Source organism: Lytechinus variegatus, chromosome 2 (assembly GCF_018143015.1).
Source record: "Lytechinus variegatus isolate NC3 chromosome 2, Lvar_3.0, whole genome shotgun sequence".
NCBI classification, from domain to species: Eukaryota; Metazoa; Echinodermata; class Echinoidea; order Temnopleuroida; family Toxopneustidae; genus Lytechinus; species Lytechinus variegatus.
The window spans coordinates 45,979,212-45,999,500 of NC_054741.1; the positions used below are offsets into that span (position 1 = coordinate 45,979,212).

The 20,289-nt window shown below is 35.7% G+C and overlaps 2 protein-coding genes across 3 annotated transcripts in view; one reads left to right on the forward strand and one right to left on the reverse strand.

Moving 5' to 3' along the window:
• The first annotated feature begins 1,114 nt into the window (after nt 1–1,114).
• On the forward strand, nt 1,115–9,072 carry LOC121408156. The gene is made up of 8 exons (XM_041599501.1): nt 1,115–1,268; nt 2,303–2,463; nt 3,705–3,741; nt 4,163–4,271; nt 5,646–5,717; nt 6,159–6,234; nt 8,107–8,183; nt 8,893–9,072. The coding sequence occupies exons 2-8, from the start codon at nt 2,350–2,352 to the stop codon at nt 8,966–8,968; spliced, it is 561 nt and encodes a 186-aa protein (XP_041455435.1). The 5' UTR covers nt 1,115–1,268; nt 2,303–2,349; the 3' UTR covers nt 8,969–9,072.
• Nucleotides 9,073–13,613: 4,541 nt separating this feature from the next.
• The window catches only part of LOC121408157 (neurofibromin-like), an 83,492-nt gene continuing 76,816 nt past the window's right edge, over nt 13,614–20,289 (reverse strand). For both annotated transcript variants that reach the window (XM_041599504.1, XM_041599503.1), the window contains exons 54-57: nt 19,777–19,874; nt 19,154–19,290; nt 18,510–18,556; nt 13,614–18,087 (exon numbers count right to left, since the gene is read on the reverse strand). In XM_041599504.1, the coding sequence (XP_041455438.1) occupies nt 17,710–18,087; nt 18,510–18,556; nt 19,154–19,290; nt 19,777–19,874 (660 nt within the window). In that variant the 3' untranslated portion in view covers nt 13,614–17,709. The remainder of the gene's footprint in view (nt 18,088–18,509; nt 18,557–19,153; nt 19,291–19,776; nt 19,875–20,289) is intronic.

Consider the following 20,289-nt stretch of genomic DNA (forward strand, 5'->3'; position numbering starts at 1 on the left):
ATGATCTATCTTTCGTGATGCTGTTATCCTGTTGTTTCCTGGGCTGTTGTAATTCAAGGCATTCTTGAAGAGATATTGGGCTGAGGGGCCTAGAGGTGTGGTAGTGGCTGTTTCTATTTTTCTTTCTCTGAGGTAGATCTGAATCATTGGTATCATGACGAGAGTTACTCTGCTCTTGACCATCTTTAACCTTGTCTGCATAAGATACAAACTGTGCCTGCATATCGTTTATCTCTCTTGCTGTATCCTGTTGGGTTTTTGATGTTACATAACTTGTTTGTGCTGGCCATTGATCATTATAGTTGACTGCACTTTGCCTTCTTTCATTTGAATGAAACTTGGTGTTTTGACTCTTCCTGTTATTATTATTTATTCCTTTGCTGACATATGGATGGTTTGGTTTCCTTCTGATGAATTCTGGGTGTTTCTTTTTCACACTGAAGGGAGGTTGAGCCTGAATACTAGTATCATAGTTAGAAGCCTTGTCTGAGCTGGTATCGTCAGATAAGAAGCATTCATCAATCAATGGAGAAAATGAGTTCCTGATGGGTATTCTATCTCTAGTATTACATGTAGATGTTCTCCTTTTCATCTGACCTTTAGGCTCATTTCTGACTCTAGAAGTTGACTTTGAGGTATGTTGCAGGGGAGGATTCTCATTCATCATAAGATCAACTCCTTGTTGAAGGCACTGTGCATATATGAAGTCGAGTTGAAGTTGTAAGTCATACACTGTATCATCCCGATCTTTTACAGCCTTCTCTAATTTATGAATGTAGTGATCTTTCTGTTTAAGTAGATTCTGATCATTAAAACGCAGATCTTGTAACTGCTTGATTTCTCTGGTAGACTCCCCCATCTGCCTGTGAAGACTCTCATTTTCGCTCATGGTCAGGCTAGTAAGTGATCTCTGAACTTTGAGGTCTTCTCTCAATCGATCTTTTTCTTTTTTCATTTTGAAACAATGAGTGCAGGGACCTGTAGAATCCAAAGAGTCTTGACTTTGATTGACATTATTGACATTATTACTCTTCTCGAGATCGAGCGCCTCTTCCGGTCTCGAGCTCTAGCTAGCTAGCTCCTCCGGCTCCGGCCAGATTCGTGCCCGGCCAGATTCGTGCCCAGTGTATCAGTCTCAAGTCCACTGTCGTTATCGTAGTCCCACTTTCATCGCCTCGGTTTTTAAAATCGAAGAGTCAATTCACTGTTTTTTTTACGTGGAACATTACAAGCATCAAATTCCAAGACAAGGGGGTATAAAGAATACGGTAAGTATTTTCTCCAGCAAAGGCTAAGCTGGAATTTAGTGGAAAATTTAATATGTTTGTCACGACTATCGAACTAGTACCGCCTACCCACTCATTCAATGAACAAGGTTATAATATAACCTTGTTCTCAGTTATATCTCCATGTGTGGCAAAATAAGGGTGGCAATGTTTGGCTTATTTTCTCTTTTTCTTTGGGATAAATGCTTGATTTTTTACACTGACAGTTTCCATTACATCTATTATTCATACAACTTGGCTTTTATTTAAATTTGATTCTTTAAATCATTTTTTCTTAATTAAAAATAGAGATCAAAAAATGAAAATTTTCTTGCCATATTACTTTCCACCAATAGAGGGCGTACACAAATATATGCCCAAAATTCAAGTTTTTGAGCGCTCTGGTGAATGAAAACATTTTTATTCCCAATTACTAATGAAAAATTTCAACTGTATGGAAATTAGTAATTTTGGTCACAAAAGTGATATTTTAATGATTTTTTTAAAGTGTGTGCTCTGTACAACATTGGCATACCATAGTCCTACCTCTAGATTCCCCACAGGCAGGGTGGTAGCAGTGAACAAGTGCGCCTACCGGTACCCAGTTGTTGTGTGTCCGGACAGGTTGTGTGTCCGGACGATCAATTTTAGAAATTAATTTGGAAAAAAATACAAGCAAAGTTTCATCAATTTTTAGTACAAAATGTCAGAAAATATTATAGAGAACAGTGTAATCTAAAGACAAAAAGAAAGCTTCAAAATTGTAAAGTGTCCGGACACCCGACCCCCCATCCTACAAGCAAATGTCACAAATTCACCTTTCTATTTAACGACTCAATTTAAAATCCCATGGCTGTGTAGGCCTAGGAGGAGAAACTAAAAAAATATTTTTAAAAATGTTAACATTTCCGAAATTGGGATTGTCATGGATATTGAATTTAGTTTTTCCAAATTATTTTCCTTAGTTTTTAACCAATTTTCATGGAACTTTCTAAAATTGCTTCTCTTTACTCTTTCTATTGATGAAAATTTCCTAGGCTAGAGGGTTTTATTTTCTTAATATCTGAGAGATAAAGCAGTCAACATGTCAGTGAGAACGTCAACTACAAGCAAGAAGAAATCCAAGCAACGGAAGATTTCAAGCTCCAGTATCCGCAGTGACAGCCCCATTGTTAAAACAGCTGCAAGTCTTAGTCAGGTATAAACATAGTGTGCTATAGAGTACAAAAATGATTACGTCACAAACTTTTTTTTGCATTTCAACGTTTTTGAAACCATATTTTTGTAGAGCATGATGAAATACCTCCACATTGGTGTACTGCAATTAAGGCTTGCGCTTGCAGTTCTCAGGTAAACAGAGGAATTCAACACAGAAGAAGGTGGGAATCTGTCTATGGGGGTCTTAGATATTAGCCCCATTGAAATCAATGTATTCATGAGGTCATATCTCAAGACCCCATGGACCGTTTACCACCAAATTTGGGTTAGGGAGGTATCTCTTCAAGCTCTACCAAAATATGGTTTCAAAAACGCTGAAATGCAAAAAGGGAAACTTGGTGACAATGAGTGATTTCAAGTTATGTGTTGACAGTGTTTTATTTGGTGTTTGACCAATTTTTACACCAGCCTGAACAACAAACTTAAAGTGGGTGCTTGTGCTGGGACAGATATCACTTGACACTTTCCTAAAAATTGGTATCATTTTTTGTTAATCAGCATTCGGTTTTCAAGCTACGAGTTGCATTCTAATGCAACACTGATCTTGTAAACACCAAATATTGTTTTGCCAGGTTCGATGACTTTACGTGTATTCTTCAGATTTTGAGGAAGATATGATTATGTTAAGATTGTCACTTTGAGCAATGAAGATTAGCAACAGTTGTGTAGTATGCTGGAACAAATCGTTCATATCAGTTAATACATGTAGTAGACCAGTTCGTAGTTACCTCATGGGCAAGATTGTTGAAATGACCCTTCCATTTCAAATTTCAAAGCAAGATATTATGTAAATATGCATTTCATAGCTGGATGCAGAACTAGAATAGCACATCAATGAACATTTGATGAAGGCATTGAATGCATTGGTTTGGTGCCATTACAATGTACATGTGCTTGGCCAACCAGTAACTTATATGTATGTACACATTGTTGCTTTCCAGTGGATGTAATATTGAATAATCAAGACATCAAAGTGGGTGCTTATCTCATTGAATATTAAACCATCATGCCATTTTAGTTCAAATGACCTTCTGATGATCATGCACAAGATGGAACTGTGAACTAGTCTTAACAATCATGTTCAAGATTCAACAGGAATGATTCACTATTATATTTTTAAATGTAAATGAATACTCTATAAGTGTTTAATTTTGTTTATGAACGATGCATATACATTCAAGATTTTATTTGCGTTGTTTTATTATGTTTTCCATTTAATAGATTTCTAAACCCAAAAAGAAGAAAGTGCTAAAAGAAGGTGAGTCCCATAACACTATTAAAAACCTCATCCCAAAACGCAAATCCCAGCTGTGAATTCATCACCGTGAGATTATCATGTGATCAGATATATGAAATTTAGCTCAGTACATAGAATGAGAGTCACAATGGATCAAAACAACATACAGTCTTGCAGCCAGGAATTATTAGAAATTACTCTTCACATTCAATTTATTGTTGCCATGAGGTTTTTACCTTTTAAAAAAAAAGCAATTTATGTTGTACGTGTTGCACCAGCGACTTCGCCACCTATGATGAAGGTGTGATAAAGCTTGCACCCTCACAAGTGAAAGTGTAACAAGTTGGTACCATTTCATTATTATGAAAAGAGAATGTTTTTATTATCGTAATTGTTGTTATCAACATTAATCTTATTTTTGATGAATTTGTTTTGCAATCAGGTGATATGTTCAAGGAACGAACAGTATCTGCAAGAACCTTCTCACGTTGGAAACCCATTAGTAAATCATCTCAGGCATTGCTTGTTCAAACAATCGATAGTGCCATCGTGTGAGTATTGGGAACAGGCACCAACACTTGAATTAAAGTCATTGTGCTTGTGAAATCTGTATATGGTGGGTGCGTTGTGGTCTAGTGGTTCTGACTCTAGCCTTTGAAATAGAGGGTCATGGGTTCGAATCCTAGCCATGGCGTGTTTTCCTTCAGCAAGAAATTTATCCACACTGTGCTGCATTCAACCCAGGTGAGGTGAATGGGTACCCGGCAGGAGTACTTCCTTGCATGCACTGAGCGCCGGTGATGATAGCTCAAGCTAAAGCCGGGTTAATAATAGCAGCGTTTTGTATCCTCAGGCAGAAAGCGCTTTATAAATTTAGCTTTTATTATTATTGTTATATTCTTTTAAGGTTCACTTATGTCTTAGGATTGTGATTAATTGTCATACACACATCTTTTCTTTTAAAATAATCATATGACATTTCATTATTCCACCAATGCTGTGAGATATGCTTTGGCTCCTTTTTAATGTTAAAATGTAAAACCATCATTACTGAAACTTCTGTCAGGATTGTTATAATCCATATAAAGTTTTTTTTTAAGGGTTTCAAATTGTTTTTAAAATGTTTTGAATTATTGATTATTGTATTTTAAAACATGTTACACAAACAAAATATTTTTATTTATCAACCATGCTTATTGTGAATCAATTTAGAGCTTCTCTATTATTAAATCTATAACAAATGCCTGTTATGTGTTCGTATGAATTACTTGGCACTATGTCACCAACACATACACTTAATAATCAAGTCCAAGCCAGTATATTTAGTTCCAAATTCCAAGACTTTAATCCGGCATCACCGATTACTTTGGCAGCGTATTGTGCAAATGTCGGTGACGTCATAATGCTTTTACATCAATACGCGTACATGTATAATCGACAATGAACAATACAGGACAATGCCCCTCTGGAAATCTTCTACAAGCTTCATCCCAACCTCTTGCCCCCCTCCCCCCCAAAAAAAATCATCATCTCTTACTTCAAAATCAAGTGCAAATAAACCTTCAAAATAATAGTACATGTACTTCAAACAATCACAAATACAAAAGTCACATGTGCACTCCCTTCTCAGTTGGCTTATACTCTGGGATGCTTGGTAGTATACCAGAATTTGAATATTTGAAATTTCATTAAAGTGAAATACAAAGTGAGTGTAAAAATCATTGGCTTCTTTGTTTGCATGCCACCTGTGCTATGCCCATCACCGTTTTCTTTTCAAACTCAGTGACAAGGGAAAAACTATTGTGTATTCATTTGGATGAACAACAGAAAATATCAAGAGCATGCACTGGACTCTTTGTATTCAAATCAACTTATTATCAGGGTAGACATGGCTTCAAATTTTGAAATTTTTATTACACCTATAGGTCTGTTTTATCGGAGACAAATTCTGTGGCTTATGTTGATGTACAAGGCATTCTAAATAGGCTAAAAAAGAGGTAAGGATGTAAAAATGAAATCATTTCAACACTCCTAATCTTGTACAAAGCTGTGAGAATTACATGTTTTTCATAATCTTTCTTATATCTCTTCTTTTTTTTCTTCAGAATTATGTATATGAAGGTAATTTAGACCTAAAGATTTTCACTCTTTCTCATTAAAATTAAGTACAGATAAACTTGCATATGCTGACCTTCCAGTCAAAAGTCGACATATTTTTTATGGGACAAATTCATGCAAATCTTGTATAACATACCATTTGTTAGTAAATTTCTCCAAAGTTAAACAAATTTATGTGGTCCAAAATACTTGACTTGAGCAAGTATACTAGTCTTGTATTCCTCAATGTTGAGAAAGATGCAATTATCCAAGGCAACCGATATCATTGCACAATTCCATGGTAATTCTATTGTGGACACAAATTTTTAATTTCTGTATAGGATACTTGACAAGGCTTGGAATCTAAAAGCACCTGTAACTAAACGCCCAAAATTCAACACTTTGGAGGCTGCTTGTGTGAGTATGGTGCTTTCTTAATGAATTCAATAGTGAATTTAATTGTCTTCAGGACCCTGTCTTACGAAGAGTTACGATTGATCCAATCAATCTAAAAAATGTATGGAAATCCATCCATACCATAATTTTGTCTCCAAGAAATTATTTATAATCTCCTTAGTAAACAAAGAGAATCACACTGAATCTTCAAAAGGATGATGAATTTATGAATATACATCATATCTAGAAAATATTTTGAATAAACATGCATTTCAGATGTTGACATTGCTGGCATTCCATAGTTGTGGTTGATTGGATCAATTCCAACTCTTTGTAAGACGGGGCCCAGGTTTGTTTTTGAATGCCTCTGCTTACTGTAGGTAGTTGCCAGGTGTATTGGAGATATGACAGTTGCTCCGGGTTTTATTTTTTTAAAGATATAGGGTAGTAGGGTTAGGGTTGCAATAGGGTTTTATGTTAGGTTTAGGGGAGGGTATATTTTTAAATTGAGGGTTGAATTAGCTATAGAGTTGAATTTTTTTTTGTTTAGAGTGTGAAATTTATACTTATGAATACTTATGGATGCTTCTGAAGGCAGTCTAAGACTCTATATTGTAGGTCAGCGTCAAACTTGTACTTCACTGGTTCACATCTCCAATACTTGTCCAGTCCATTCTCGAAGCTGTGGACATTGGGTGCATTTACTATTTCATTACCTAGACTATTCCAAGGTCTCCTCATTCTTATGTAAAATGAATTCTTAAGTTTCTCAGTTACTGACCTCGGAATGTACAATTTTTTATCATGACCTCTAGTAGGCCCATGCACTTGACCCAAATCTAGCACTACCTCCTGGTCATACCTGTGAAATAACTTGTATGTTTCGATCATATCTCCTCGCGCACGACGATATGCTAATGTAGGAAGTTTTAGTTGAATCTTTGTTCGTATGGAAGTTTCTTTACTTCAGCTACCAACTTAGTGGCACTTCTTTGTACATTTTCTAGTGCTTGAATATGTTTCTTTAAGTATGGACTCCACACTGCATGAGCATACTCCAAATCAGGTCTAATCAATGCTTGTATACTGAGTAAAAAGTTCTTGTGAAGATAGACAAATGTTCTTATTAGATTCATTAGCCTATTGGCTTTATTTATCTTTGACTGAAAGTGCTGTTCAAAACTAAGCTTTGTGTAGACTATCACTCCTAAATCTTTACTAGTTTCAACTTGTGATAGATTATGTGAGGCATTGTCATGTGTCATTGTGTAGTCATTAATTTCATCATTCTTTTACCTATTGTAAGTACACAACATTTATGTATGCGCTGACATAATGATGTCACAATGCAGGCTTCATGTCACCGCGCGCGCACTCCTTTTTCCCTGAAAATTTTGCGCGATCTTTCCTTTATAACAGCGCATTTGATTGGATGAAATAGATGCAGAGTGGGAGGAGCTTAAGATTACACGAAATGAGATAACACACACATAACACGGTTTTCAGAATATCGATTTTGGGGTATGTAGAGGCGTGTTAAATCAGAGAGATAACACAAACACTATTTTCAGAATACCGCCCCAGGGAAGTCTAACTGTTGCAATGCGGACAAACAAATGCCAGTGGTGGGGCAGGCTGAGAGATGGTGCTTGGTCTGCGTTTTTTACTTTCCTGCTTTTCTGGTTTAACCTCAATATACAAAATCGATAGACTAAATTGATTTGGTCATACTATAATGTAATTCCTTCTTTTAGACATTGATTATGCTTGTTTCACAATAATAAAGCTGGCCTGACAAATAAAACAGTTCTGTTGTATTTGTTTCAAAGCGAGCTGAATTGATAGATGTATATGCCCGTTATTCTTACTTGGAATATTTTTTGTTTCTTGTAGCGAAGGATAGAAAGTGAAGCTCTAGAAGCATCGAATCAAGAGGAACTCCTGTCTGAAATGGTGGAGCAAATGAGAAGGTAGGAAGAAGAATAGGAATTGAAAAGTTAAGCTGAGGTGGAAGGGTACAGGGGGGTGGGCTTGAATTAATCCAAGGCCCTAGCCGTTAAAGCTCTGTTGACTAACCTTGAACCCCTCTCATTTGCCTTAAAGATTCAATGTGTTCCCCCCCCAACTTGTGCTGTAATATAGAAAAGTGCTTAAAGTGTTAAAGTGGTCTTGCACTAAAGTATCAAAATTCAAGGCCTGTATTGGGTTAAAATGCTTGCTTTTTGCAACTGATTTTTTCCTTTATTCCCCCTTTTTTCTCTCAATTTTCTACTTTCTTTTTTTTCACCCCTTTTCCTATTGTTGTATGCCCAATATCTCTTCTCCGCTCCCCCCCCCATATCTCCTGTCTCTTCTTTCTGCCTCCCTCAATCAACCACTGTTCCTTTCTCACCCCCTCCCCTATGCCTCCACTTCCTGACTCTCTGCCTCACTAATTCTGTCTCTCTTTCTCGTCTCCCTTGGCTACACTCTTCCCATCTCGCTCTACCGTCTCTCTCACCATTTTTCTCCTTCCCCTTGTTCCTATGCTCTACCCTCCAATACCTGAACCTAAATCTTCCCATCTTGCTCCTCCCTCCCCACCCCTTCTTCCTATGCCAAAACTATCTTGCCAATCCCTGTACTACCTTACTCTTCCTGTCTCTCTCCATCCACCTTCATACATGTACCCTTATACAGGACAGTGCAAGAAAAGGAGGAAATCTTAGAAAAACTTGACAAAGGCAGCAGTGAAGCAAGAAAGGAGAAATCCTGATATGATGAGAGAGGGGGAGAGATTACATTTGGTTTAAAGAGAAATTCCAGTAGTTGCAGAAAACACTGATTTCATGAGAAAGTCTGTAAAACAATGCTTAATTGTCAGTATATCATCGAGGATCTAGATGTGGTACAGTTACATTAACTGAACTTTGTGAAATCTTGAAATCTACGCTGAGAAATGTTCACACCGAAGATCCCCAACACAGATAAGCGCACGTTGGACAATGTATAATTATTGCTTAGAGCGTCGGGCCCGACGCCATACCCGAATCCTGTGCTTACTTGCTGATTTCTCAGCAATTACACAATTTCTTCCAGAATCCTTTGGCACATTCGTTTTATTTATACAAACAGACACTTTGGTGGTCATTTCATCGGATTCTGTAGGAACTCATTTTGATATCGTTACCAAAACTAGCATTTACCTTATTCATTTATTTATTTATTGATAAATTCATATTCCACAATCATCAAAGTACATTTCGTGATAAATCATGTTTACAATGAAAAAAATGCATAACACATGCAGGACTGAAACGTACAATGAAAAGAAAAAAAGTGGAGGGGCCTACTAAAAAGCAGTGCTTGTAAAATGTCGACCCCCTATTAAAACTTTATACAAGGGTAATATGACACAAATAGAGTAAAATAATCAGCAAAATTCTATACAATTATATAGATATAAACACTGTAACACAAATGTATATACACTATATACAAAATTAAATATTGACTTTAAAATAATCAATACTACCGTGGATAAGTATGAAGTTCACAAATATATGATTGAATCAATAAGAATTCAGAAGAAATTTTTTGATGAGTAATTTAAATCGGTTAAGATTAGCTGCCTCTTTCATTTCTCTGTCCAGAGAATTCCAGAGTTTTGGTCCTGTGAAAAATATAGTTTTGCTAGAAAATACTGTTCTACTTTTAGGTAGGTGATAGTCGTTTGATTGTCTCGTATTATATGAATGTAAAGTATTGTTTCTCATAAATTTCTTTTGTAAGACATTAGGTACACTATTTCTATCTAGCTGATACATGAATTGGAATAGTTGCAAGCGGTACAGGTCATTGACTTTAAGGATACGTTTCTGACGAAACAATTCATCCGTATGAGATCTAAAGGACATATTGCATATTATTCTCATTACTTTTTTCTGAAGTAGGAAGACTTTATTTAGTCTCGTTTGAGAGGCATTACCCCATGCCAGAATTCCATAATTAAGATACGGTAGGATTAATGCACAATACAACATGGATAGCGCCTGTGCTGGAAGAACGTTTTTAAGCTTATTGATGACTCCAATATTTCGTGACACAGTTTTGCAAATATTGTTGATATGAGCATTCCACGTGAGCTTGTTATCAATAGTAAGACCTAAGAATTTTGTTGTTTGCACTTCTTTGATTTCAGTATTATCTAAAAGTATTTGATGCGGTAGATGTTTCAATAAATGACTAAAAAGCATATAATTAGTTTTTTGCTATTTAAAATGTGATTACTAATGTAAAAGTCCAAGCTTCTGTTACGAGGGGGTAATGGAATTTTATTGGTCAAGATTGCATTTTACATTGATTTGGTTGATTACAAAGTTTAATGAAACATGGCCCCATCAGAAGAATTAGACTGATTCTTATCAATTAAACTTGATCGAAACCCATTCCTTATACCAGGTAAGTGATCTCATGTTGTTATTGACTGGAATCAATTGCACATCTTAAATTTTTTAAATAAGAATGACCAATACCTTTCAACGACTTTTCAAAGACATGTTCTGTTTTAATGCTATATATCTACTGAAAGCAGATTGACTGTATGTACTCAATTATTTCCTTACAAGATATTTTTTTAATTCTCGTTTGATTGAAAGTGCATGAACTGTTTGAGCACATTCCCATGGCAACTGCATTGTGAGAGTTAAAAGCAGAATAGCAGATGGGCTATAGTTTGAACAAAATGAAACAAAATGAAACAATTAGAGACCAATATTCTTGAAAGCTGTAATGAGTTGTAATCTTCATACCAATAGGGATGTAAAATTGGCCACATGGGTAACATTATATTGTTGTCTAGTAAGGCTGAGGTAACTCCTCCATCTGCCCCAAGACACACAGGCTGAGAAAGGTTTAGTGATCTTTAAAGGTCAAGTCCACCTCAGAAAAATCTTGATTTGAATCAATAGAGAAAAATCAGACAAGCACAATGCTGAAAATTTCATTAAAATCGGATGTAAAATAAGAAAGTTATGACATTTCAAAGTCTCGCTTATTTTTAACAAAATACATGTAGTTATATAAACGAGCCAGTTACATCCAAATGAAAGAGTTGATGATGTCACTCATTGTTTCTTTTGTTTTTTATTGTTTGAATTATACAATATTTCAATTTTTACGAATTTGATGATTAGGACCTCCTTGCCTGAAGCACAAAATGTTAAAATAATGGAATTCCACATGTTCAGGGAGGAATGAAACTTCATTTCACATGACAATGAGAAAATAAAAATATTTCATATAGTGAGTGATGTCATCACTTCCCTCATTTGCATACCGACCGAGAAGTGCATATAACTGTTTTGTGAAATGAAGTGAAACTTTGAAATGTCATAACCTTCTTATTTTACATCCGATTTTGATGACATTTTCAGTGTTATGCTTGTTGATTTTTTTTCTTTTTATTCAAATCAAGTTTTTGTTCGGGTGGACTTGTCCTTTAATGTCACCAGTCATGCATGATTTCATTTGTAACTTACAACTTATGACTTATGAAATGCCACTTAAGTCTGTTTATTTTTCCTTTCCTTTCTTGCCCCCACCTCTATCTTTCAGAGTTTAGAGTCTTCCTGTCACACATAAACTTATTGACTGTCAAATGAAGATTTAGGGCATATTATGGAGGAAAAAAGTTCAGTGTTAATGCATGTGGGACCAAAGTAAATGATGTTCTTCTATTGTGTATTCAAGGAATAATTATTCTGGTATCTCATTGCACTTTGCTCCACATTTTTTGAGACTGCTATGCATAAAGTCTCTTGTATAGCATATTTTTACATAGGACTGTACATAATAGTTGAGAGCTTTTCTCTTATGACCAAAGATACTATTCAAATTTGTTTAGCGAAGTTATCCCCTGGTATTCTTTAAGAGTATTTCAGATGAAGTCTCCCGATATTTTATAGTGTAAATCTATCCATATGTTTGTATATATGTGAATATATTATTTGTGGATTTTGTATATTAAAGATGAGACTGGAATGACAAAGACACCTCCTTTTCATTCAATGTTATTTTCTATAAATAAAAACCCACGTTTTCAATAAGAAATCAAGGGCAATTTTATCAACAGGGGGTATTTTATAAAGATTTAAGTATGACTTAGAGTCGCACTTAAAGTTGCGTGCATTATAAAAAGCATGACCACATTGGTTAGATCATGCTAAGAACCCCCCCCTCCCTGTGACCGACTGTTACCAGGGGAACTGTTTGATAAAGTGTGCAACATTACTTTTCATGAATGCCACTTGGCAGTGTATTTGAAAGAGAGGTGTGTGCCTGAGGGGGCCTCCCCCAGAAGTGTAGATAGGAAAAATACCAAGGCTTCATTGCAAAAAAGTTACCATTATTGTTAATTTGCTATGCAATGGTAACTTGCATCAATTCATTGATTTTGATTGGCTGTTAATCAGCATGACCATTGTAATTACAACTGGATGGCAACGTTATCATAAATATTAACTTTTATGCAACCGGGCCCCGAAGAGAAAAAAAAAATTCAAAGGTGATTTTTCAATTACAACAAACCACCTGAAAGTACACACTATAGGCCTACTGAAATAAAGATAGGGCAAATATTCTTAGTTTGTTTTTTATTTAATAAGCACAAAATATATATGCCATTTCATACATAATCATAATTAACAGAGAACTGTGGACAGTTGATACAAGCTTTGTCAACAAAGTTGGGTACAATTAACAACACATAACACAACATGGATATGACCACTATATATAAAACTTAAAATCACCTGGCTATTGATTGATTGATCTTAAATAAACAATATGATGTTATACACCGAGGGCATAAGGCTAAGACTACTACCGGTATAGTAATTTAACCATCCAATGGCAACTTCCATGGAATCCTTCATTTAGATCATAAGCATCATTCACATGGCAGCTACCATTCAATGGCCGAGTCATGATGACTGGAAGTCAAGAAGAACACTGTCTTGATCACACTTGCTGAAAAAAATAACAGAACTCAAATAATTTGAACAAGTGAAGGTGGGACATCGCTGATCTAGATGTACATGTATCTAGCTTACCAAAGTGAAGCTGATGAAGATGATGAAAAATGAGGATGACGATGGTGATGATTACAGCATTTTTATGGAACCATTTTTGTTCAAACAACATTCATCGGTGCACATTCTTCTGACAGAAGTAGCATTTGAATGTCTAACATAACATTAATGATCAGATTACAGAGCAAGTGATAGTATGTCTATCACCTGATGTAATTGGCAACTAGTTCTTATGCCATGGTCACATTTGCTCTATGGCGGCCGTACGGCGAGTCAAAAACAGCCACTAAAATGTAGCTGGTACAAATAAATGTTAAAACGGCTGTATTCGACTCTCCGTACGGCTGCCGTAGAACAAATGTGACCAAGGTGTTAATCTTGGGTATGTGGAACACTATTCTCGGCATTTATGGCTCTCTAGGCAAAGCAATATATGGGCACCAGAACCTTTCATCTCTATTAAAAATGAAGTTGACAGTTCAGTATTGTGGTTTCCTGAAAACTAGAAAGCTATGACGAGACGAGACAAAACTCGGCAACATTTCTTTTTCTCCTAGTATTCATACACGGTGACATAAAGGCCCAAATTCACAAAGGTGGTTTTTAAAACCATCGGTTGAACCCATGGTTTCTGCTGATTTCCTGTATAAATTATGCTTATTTAGTGCGCAAATTAAGAAATGTCCAATGCTGATGCGCGCTTTTGTCAAAGTGCACCAAGTTGACGCCCGTTTCCGTGGTTATCCACGCTAATTTATTCATGACTTCACTGTTTTGAATTAATGAGTCCACTCATCAAACGGTGGACTCGTGAATAAAATTGCGTGTTTATTGCAACTTTGGACAGATTATTCTTTTTCTTTTGTAAAAAATCTTAATGGTCCCTATTTTGGGGTCATGGAGCATGGTTGCTTGCCTCTCCTATGTTTTGAGCCTTATGAAATGGGATTCGTCATCCTTTTGATATGGTTTAGACGCTTCATTTCAAGAGAAAGAAGCAGTGGAATTCGGTACTGGTACACAAAATATCTCTTTTGTGAGAGAGTAGTGATTTTCATTAGAATTAGGGAAACAGAGTGCTATCATTGTTACTGAAAAACAAAAGTTTGAGTACTTTTCTGGACTGCTAAGCCTCAATGTTGAAACCTAGTTTTATCAAATCAAACAAAATGATTTTTCCCTTACAACATGTCCTAGTAAAAATCTGACAATTGATAACATTAATATGCACTGTAAAATAATGCAAATCTATGATAATTGTGTTGCATATTTATCTTTCAAAATTCGGTTTAAATGACAATGGAGGTGTGATAATTGTAATCTCTTTGTGGAAATATATCTGGTAATAATATCTACTAAAACAAAGATATATTACATGAAAGTTGGTGGTAAGTGGGATGATTTAATGAATCAAAGAGAAAACAAATGGACCATGAGACTGAATCACTGGTCATATATCGAAGAAGATTTGGCAATGGGGAACAAGCTACATGAAGCACTGGACATCAAACAAACGTGTGTTGAGTTGTGCAAAAGATTACAAACACAGTGATCTATACACAAATACATGAATGCTTGAACACATTGTAGAAGACCCAGGCAACTAATCCACATGTTTTGCATATTTAACAAAGCATATATTCATATTAAATATTTTTCAAATACATCATGATACTATTATAGGTATATAGTTCTGGCAAGTTGTACAAATATCATTTCATTCAATTCTAACATTCTCCATCTGCATGTTCAATTCTACAAGTATATATATATATACATATATATATATACAATGAATTGTACAATGTAGCTTCTGAACCAGTAGCGATGGCCCTGTACATAAATATATATATTCACATTTTGTACAATACTCTTTCTACATCCTTTTACAGTATGTATTTTACAACAATTTTAAAAGATCTACATACTGGGATTAGGCAAACAGTGTAAAGAGGGATACTTCATCTCAATATGCATTTCTGTATCTAGTTATCTACATGTACAGTACACAAAACATATTCATCTGGAAAATAAAATCATTCAAACTGTATGTAAAACGATATTTCATGCTTCTTCCTCTGAAAGAAAAGAAACTAAACTCAATGTGGAGGTATGTTTGTAAAGTGCATTTATATTCTCTGTTGATTTACTAATTTGTTTCTACCAAACATCTAAAGCATGATGACATAATAAAAGAAAGGGAACATGGATATATAAAGGAATTCCTCGTGGATTGCTAGCAATATTCATTATCTTACCTACGGTCAATAGAGTATTCTCAATCTACTATACAAAATCATCTATAAATCCTTACAGTGTAATTCCCTATCAAATAGGCCTATAACTTGAAATTAAGTGATGATGGCTCATGTCATTGATATCATAGCCTTCAAATACATCATGTCTGACATTTCAAAGACTTGCTATTTTGTGGAAACCCGAGTGAAAGCATAATCGGTCCAGACAAGGATTTCAGTCCTTGGTATGGAAATTTGTTGAAAATCTCAATTCTTGTTGAGGCTGATCTTGCATACAAACCAATTGCAATTTTTTTTTCTCATCACAACACATCCCTCATCACTCATGCCTGCCAGAAGCAAAAGCTTTCTTCCCAACAGTTGTATGACCCCAAATGAAAGACTTGCCTTCTTATAGGGTTTGGAGGGCTATTGTGTGAAAATTGGTCTGCCTAAGCTATTAAAATTGCCATAGGTCTTGCATGCGATGGGTGCATGAACTACCTGTATAAACTGACCTGGGACCGGTCTTACAAAGGGTTGCGATTGATCCAGCCAAATGCAACTATGGAAGCCATCATCGTCAACATCTAAAATACATGTTTGTTCAAAATATTTTCTGGAAATGACATAATCATACATTCACTGTTTTCTTGACAATTCAGTATGCTTATCTTTGTTTTCAAAGGACATTGAGCAATTTCCAAAAGAAAAAATTATGCCATCGATGGATTGCCATATACTTGAGATTTATTGGATCAATCGTAACTCTTTGTAAGACAGGGCCAAGAACTCTTGTAGTGGAATCATATCATACAATGGAAAGGCTCTTTTTTTCTCTCTCCTATAAACATAATAAAATATCAATTTATGTGCATATCTTTGACAAACAAAACCTTGTTTCCATCAGATAGGAAGGCAGTCATGATTTACAGCAGCAAAAGAAATGTAGGGCAGTATATGATGAAAGATTCAAACAAAAATGACAACAAGAATTGGGTCCCAATAACACAAACCTTGACAGCAACTGATCATATAGTTGATTTGTATGATTGATTGCGAATAAGAAATGGTGCAATCAATCATACAATCAGCACTACTGATAATGCTCAATCTATTCCCAAAGCACCACCTCTTTGTTTAAATTTTGTCAGGCAAAAGTTTTCCAATAATAGCATAGGTTCTAACAAAATGGGGCCTGGATCTGGCTAGATGAAATATGATTTTTTAACCTTGTACTAATTATTAGTTCATTTTGTCACTACCCAATCTAAATGAAATTAAAGTTTATTGACCTAAATTTCCTTGGTTTTGTTGGGTTTTTGTGTCATTTGCAATGGACTGTGAGGCAAGGAGAGCACAGAGGGGTGGACAAATGGTGTGGAAATGTATGTCTGATTAAATGAAGCAAATACTCGGCAGAGTGATTTAACAAACTACAACAATGCTCAATAGCTACGTTTTGATTAATGGAACCCAAATATACCTTTTAAATAAGCACCATAATCTCAGCAGTGGCTATGAACCTGTGACTGAAATAAAATTACTGGACAAATTACATCATATTATTGCTGTGTATAGGGCTGCAACATATCATTTCCAATGCAATGAGATAAACCTGATAACGTGATTCTCTCAGAAAATTTCTCTTGCGAAAATAGAAGGAAAAAAAATGGATACAATTTGTCTTCATTTAGAGCAAGGCCGGCAATTGCTATAATTCCTAATTCCAATTACTTTAGACTATTTACTAACATATCAAGTATCGACTTGCATACCATTCTTGACAAAGGGAACAATCCCTGTTGGTGACTACAACAAAGTTTGTAAAAGTAATACAAAATCAATCTCAATAAGTACCACATACACTGAATAAATTCTGCTTCAACACACACTGTCCCGTCCAACTTTCATCACCGGAATACATAGACTCTGATACATTTACAAAATAAAACTTCGCATCTTTTAAGTGCTACCATATCCCCACTTCTACGGGCAGTTTCAATCTTACTATAATCAATTATAAATAAATTTTTTTCATAAACATATTTTCATTTAAATTTTCATTTTGTTGAAATCCCAGTTCCACAAGAATTGTAACATTTGTCTTAGGTGCAGAAGCATATCGTGAAAGTCTTTAAATAAGGAAATGATATGAATAAATACAAACATCTGATGGTAGGTCAGTGCTACCTGTTGGAAGGCTGCTGCTGCTTCTTCCGTTTGAAGCTACTCCGGTGCTGCGGCCTGGCCTGGACATTCCCGGTCAAGCTTGTGGAGGTCATCATGGTTTGGTGGTCCGAGCAGTGTCTTAGACGCTGGGATGGCGCTGCAAAGAGCTGAGCACTGTGGGACGATGAAAGCTGTTCAACATCGGACGCAGAGTGGGAGGAGCAGAGAGATGACATGGAGTTGGAGAGGTTACCTACCACTAAGGGCGTGGTCAGTGAGAAGAACTCAAGCGTGGGTACCGACAGCCAATCATTGTCATCTCCTGTACGGCACTGCTCGGCCATGGCCTGCAGAAGTTTCACAAAGTGGTCGGAGGTACCTCGGATCTCAGATTTCTGAAAAATGAATGGGAATTAGTAAGGGAGATCATCATCAGCAGTGCTTGAGAAAAGTATATCTAACATTAACCATTTTATGCAATGTAGGCAAGTATGAATGATGGTGTCGTTTTCTGTAGTGGTTAAAGCTTAAAACTGAGTTTTGTGTCTTGCTTTGTAAAATATGAAAATAAATTTGGTTGTGGGATTTTCTTTTGCAAAGTTTTCTCCATTTCCTATGTCCACTTCATATTGGAACACTAAAATCTGTTTTCTTTTTAAATGCTATGAAAGTCTGAAAAGAAAATAATTTGACATGCAATTACCTGGGGCTATACAGTAAACTTGAAGTTAACATACTTAATGTAATGCCATTAATAAAACTTGTCAAACTTACAAAACATATAACTTTCATACACATAGGCATGTACATTGCTCACCTGTGGAAACTGACTGCTGAATCGCCATAAGCCGCCAAATCCAATACCTGTAAGGGAAAGGAAATACACTTTTTTTCATATATGTCAATCAAATGACAGTGGAAAACATTTTTGTCCTCTCCAAATCTTACATACCCCCCTACCCCCAATGCTGTTATCATGAATTTTATCTAAAATTTACTGGGAACATATACATAATATTCAAGTATTTCTAAAAAAATAAACTATTCAGTGGTTTCTTGTGTTTCTCCAAAGTTTGTGATATTGCTTGAAAGTAAAGAAGGTACAATTATCGTAGTTCAGTTTATTACATTTACCTTGATTGACCTGGAATATATCATACTAAACTGAGAGGCTAACTCTGACAGGTGGGTGTTTCATAAAGCTGTTTGTAAGTTATGATTTACTTTCTTGTGCTTAATGATATATCCCTATGCAGTTGACTTGGCACCAAAGAACCTAAGCTTTATAAAACACCTGCCGGATTTGATGATTGTATTCGTCCTTCCTTGCTAGCCAAGGTACATGTAGCCTGAATGAAGCTCTTGACTATAACAAGCTATTATGTCATCACTAGATTTATCAAAGAATTTTCTTATTAATAAATTCGTCAGTGTATTTCTGATGATGAACCAAACTATTACCTTGAAGATTTGTAGGTTGTATCTGGCCTTCTTCACTGGCCAAGGTATTCTGAATGATGCTCTGGACTGCTGCTAACATGGCTTGGTTGTCACAGGTTCTCAGCACATTGCTGATCTTGGAATCTAGCAATGAATACCTAATGAAATAGAATCAAAACTTGAATTCACTCATGTTCGGTGGGATTTCATCAGCAATAAATTCCGCCATACCAGCAACTTGAATTAGCAACCTAGTTTAAAAAGGCATTGTCTACACCAAAATCAGAGGACAAAGAAATACATCATACAGTAAAACCTGTTTGATGACGACCCACGGGAGACAAGAGAGGGCTAGTTCCTATGATCCTTATATGTCTTTTAATGGGGAAAATAATTTAGGCAAAGCTAAACATGAGGTCTTTATAGACTGGTAGTACTTCCACTCAGGTAGTTGCTAACACAAGTTATGGCCTCCTTTAACCATTGGTCTGCATAAAGTTTTAGTTCTCTATTTGGGGCTTTGAAGGTTCTAAGCACATATTTCAACTATGATAACAAATGATCGAGTAACCAAGTTAGCTTGTCAAACTCATGCTCTTAGTGAACTGTTTCCATGAAGCATCTCCAGGTTTGAGTTTACTTACACAGTGGGAAATACTTGAGGGAAGACTTGGCTTGCTTCAGCTAGGTATTCATACAGGATGCCTACATCTCCTTCATTCATATTACGTACTAGGGTAGCCTAATAGTGTAAGAAAATAAAGATCATGGTGAGAAAAGAAAAGATAGGCAAAGCACTCTGGAATATAATATAAAAAGATCCAAGATGCAAGATGACCCATATTTTTCTCCATTCTTTCTTTATTTTATGATCTGCCTAAGTCATGATAATTTGAAACAGTAAACAAAGAAAATGATCACAGGAAAGTCCCAAATATACGGGTTCATCATGCATATTCTATGGAGTTGCCCTACAAACAGAATTTAAATAGAAATTCTATATCTGAAGGTTAAAATCAGGTAAGTTATCTCAGGGCATTGAAATAATGAATACACTGTGCACACTTGTCTTGTGCTCTTTTGATCAGAATTATGAAATTTAACAGTCACTTTAAAATATATCATAACATGACAACTTACTTTTAGGACTATTGACT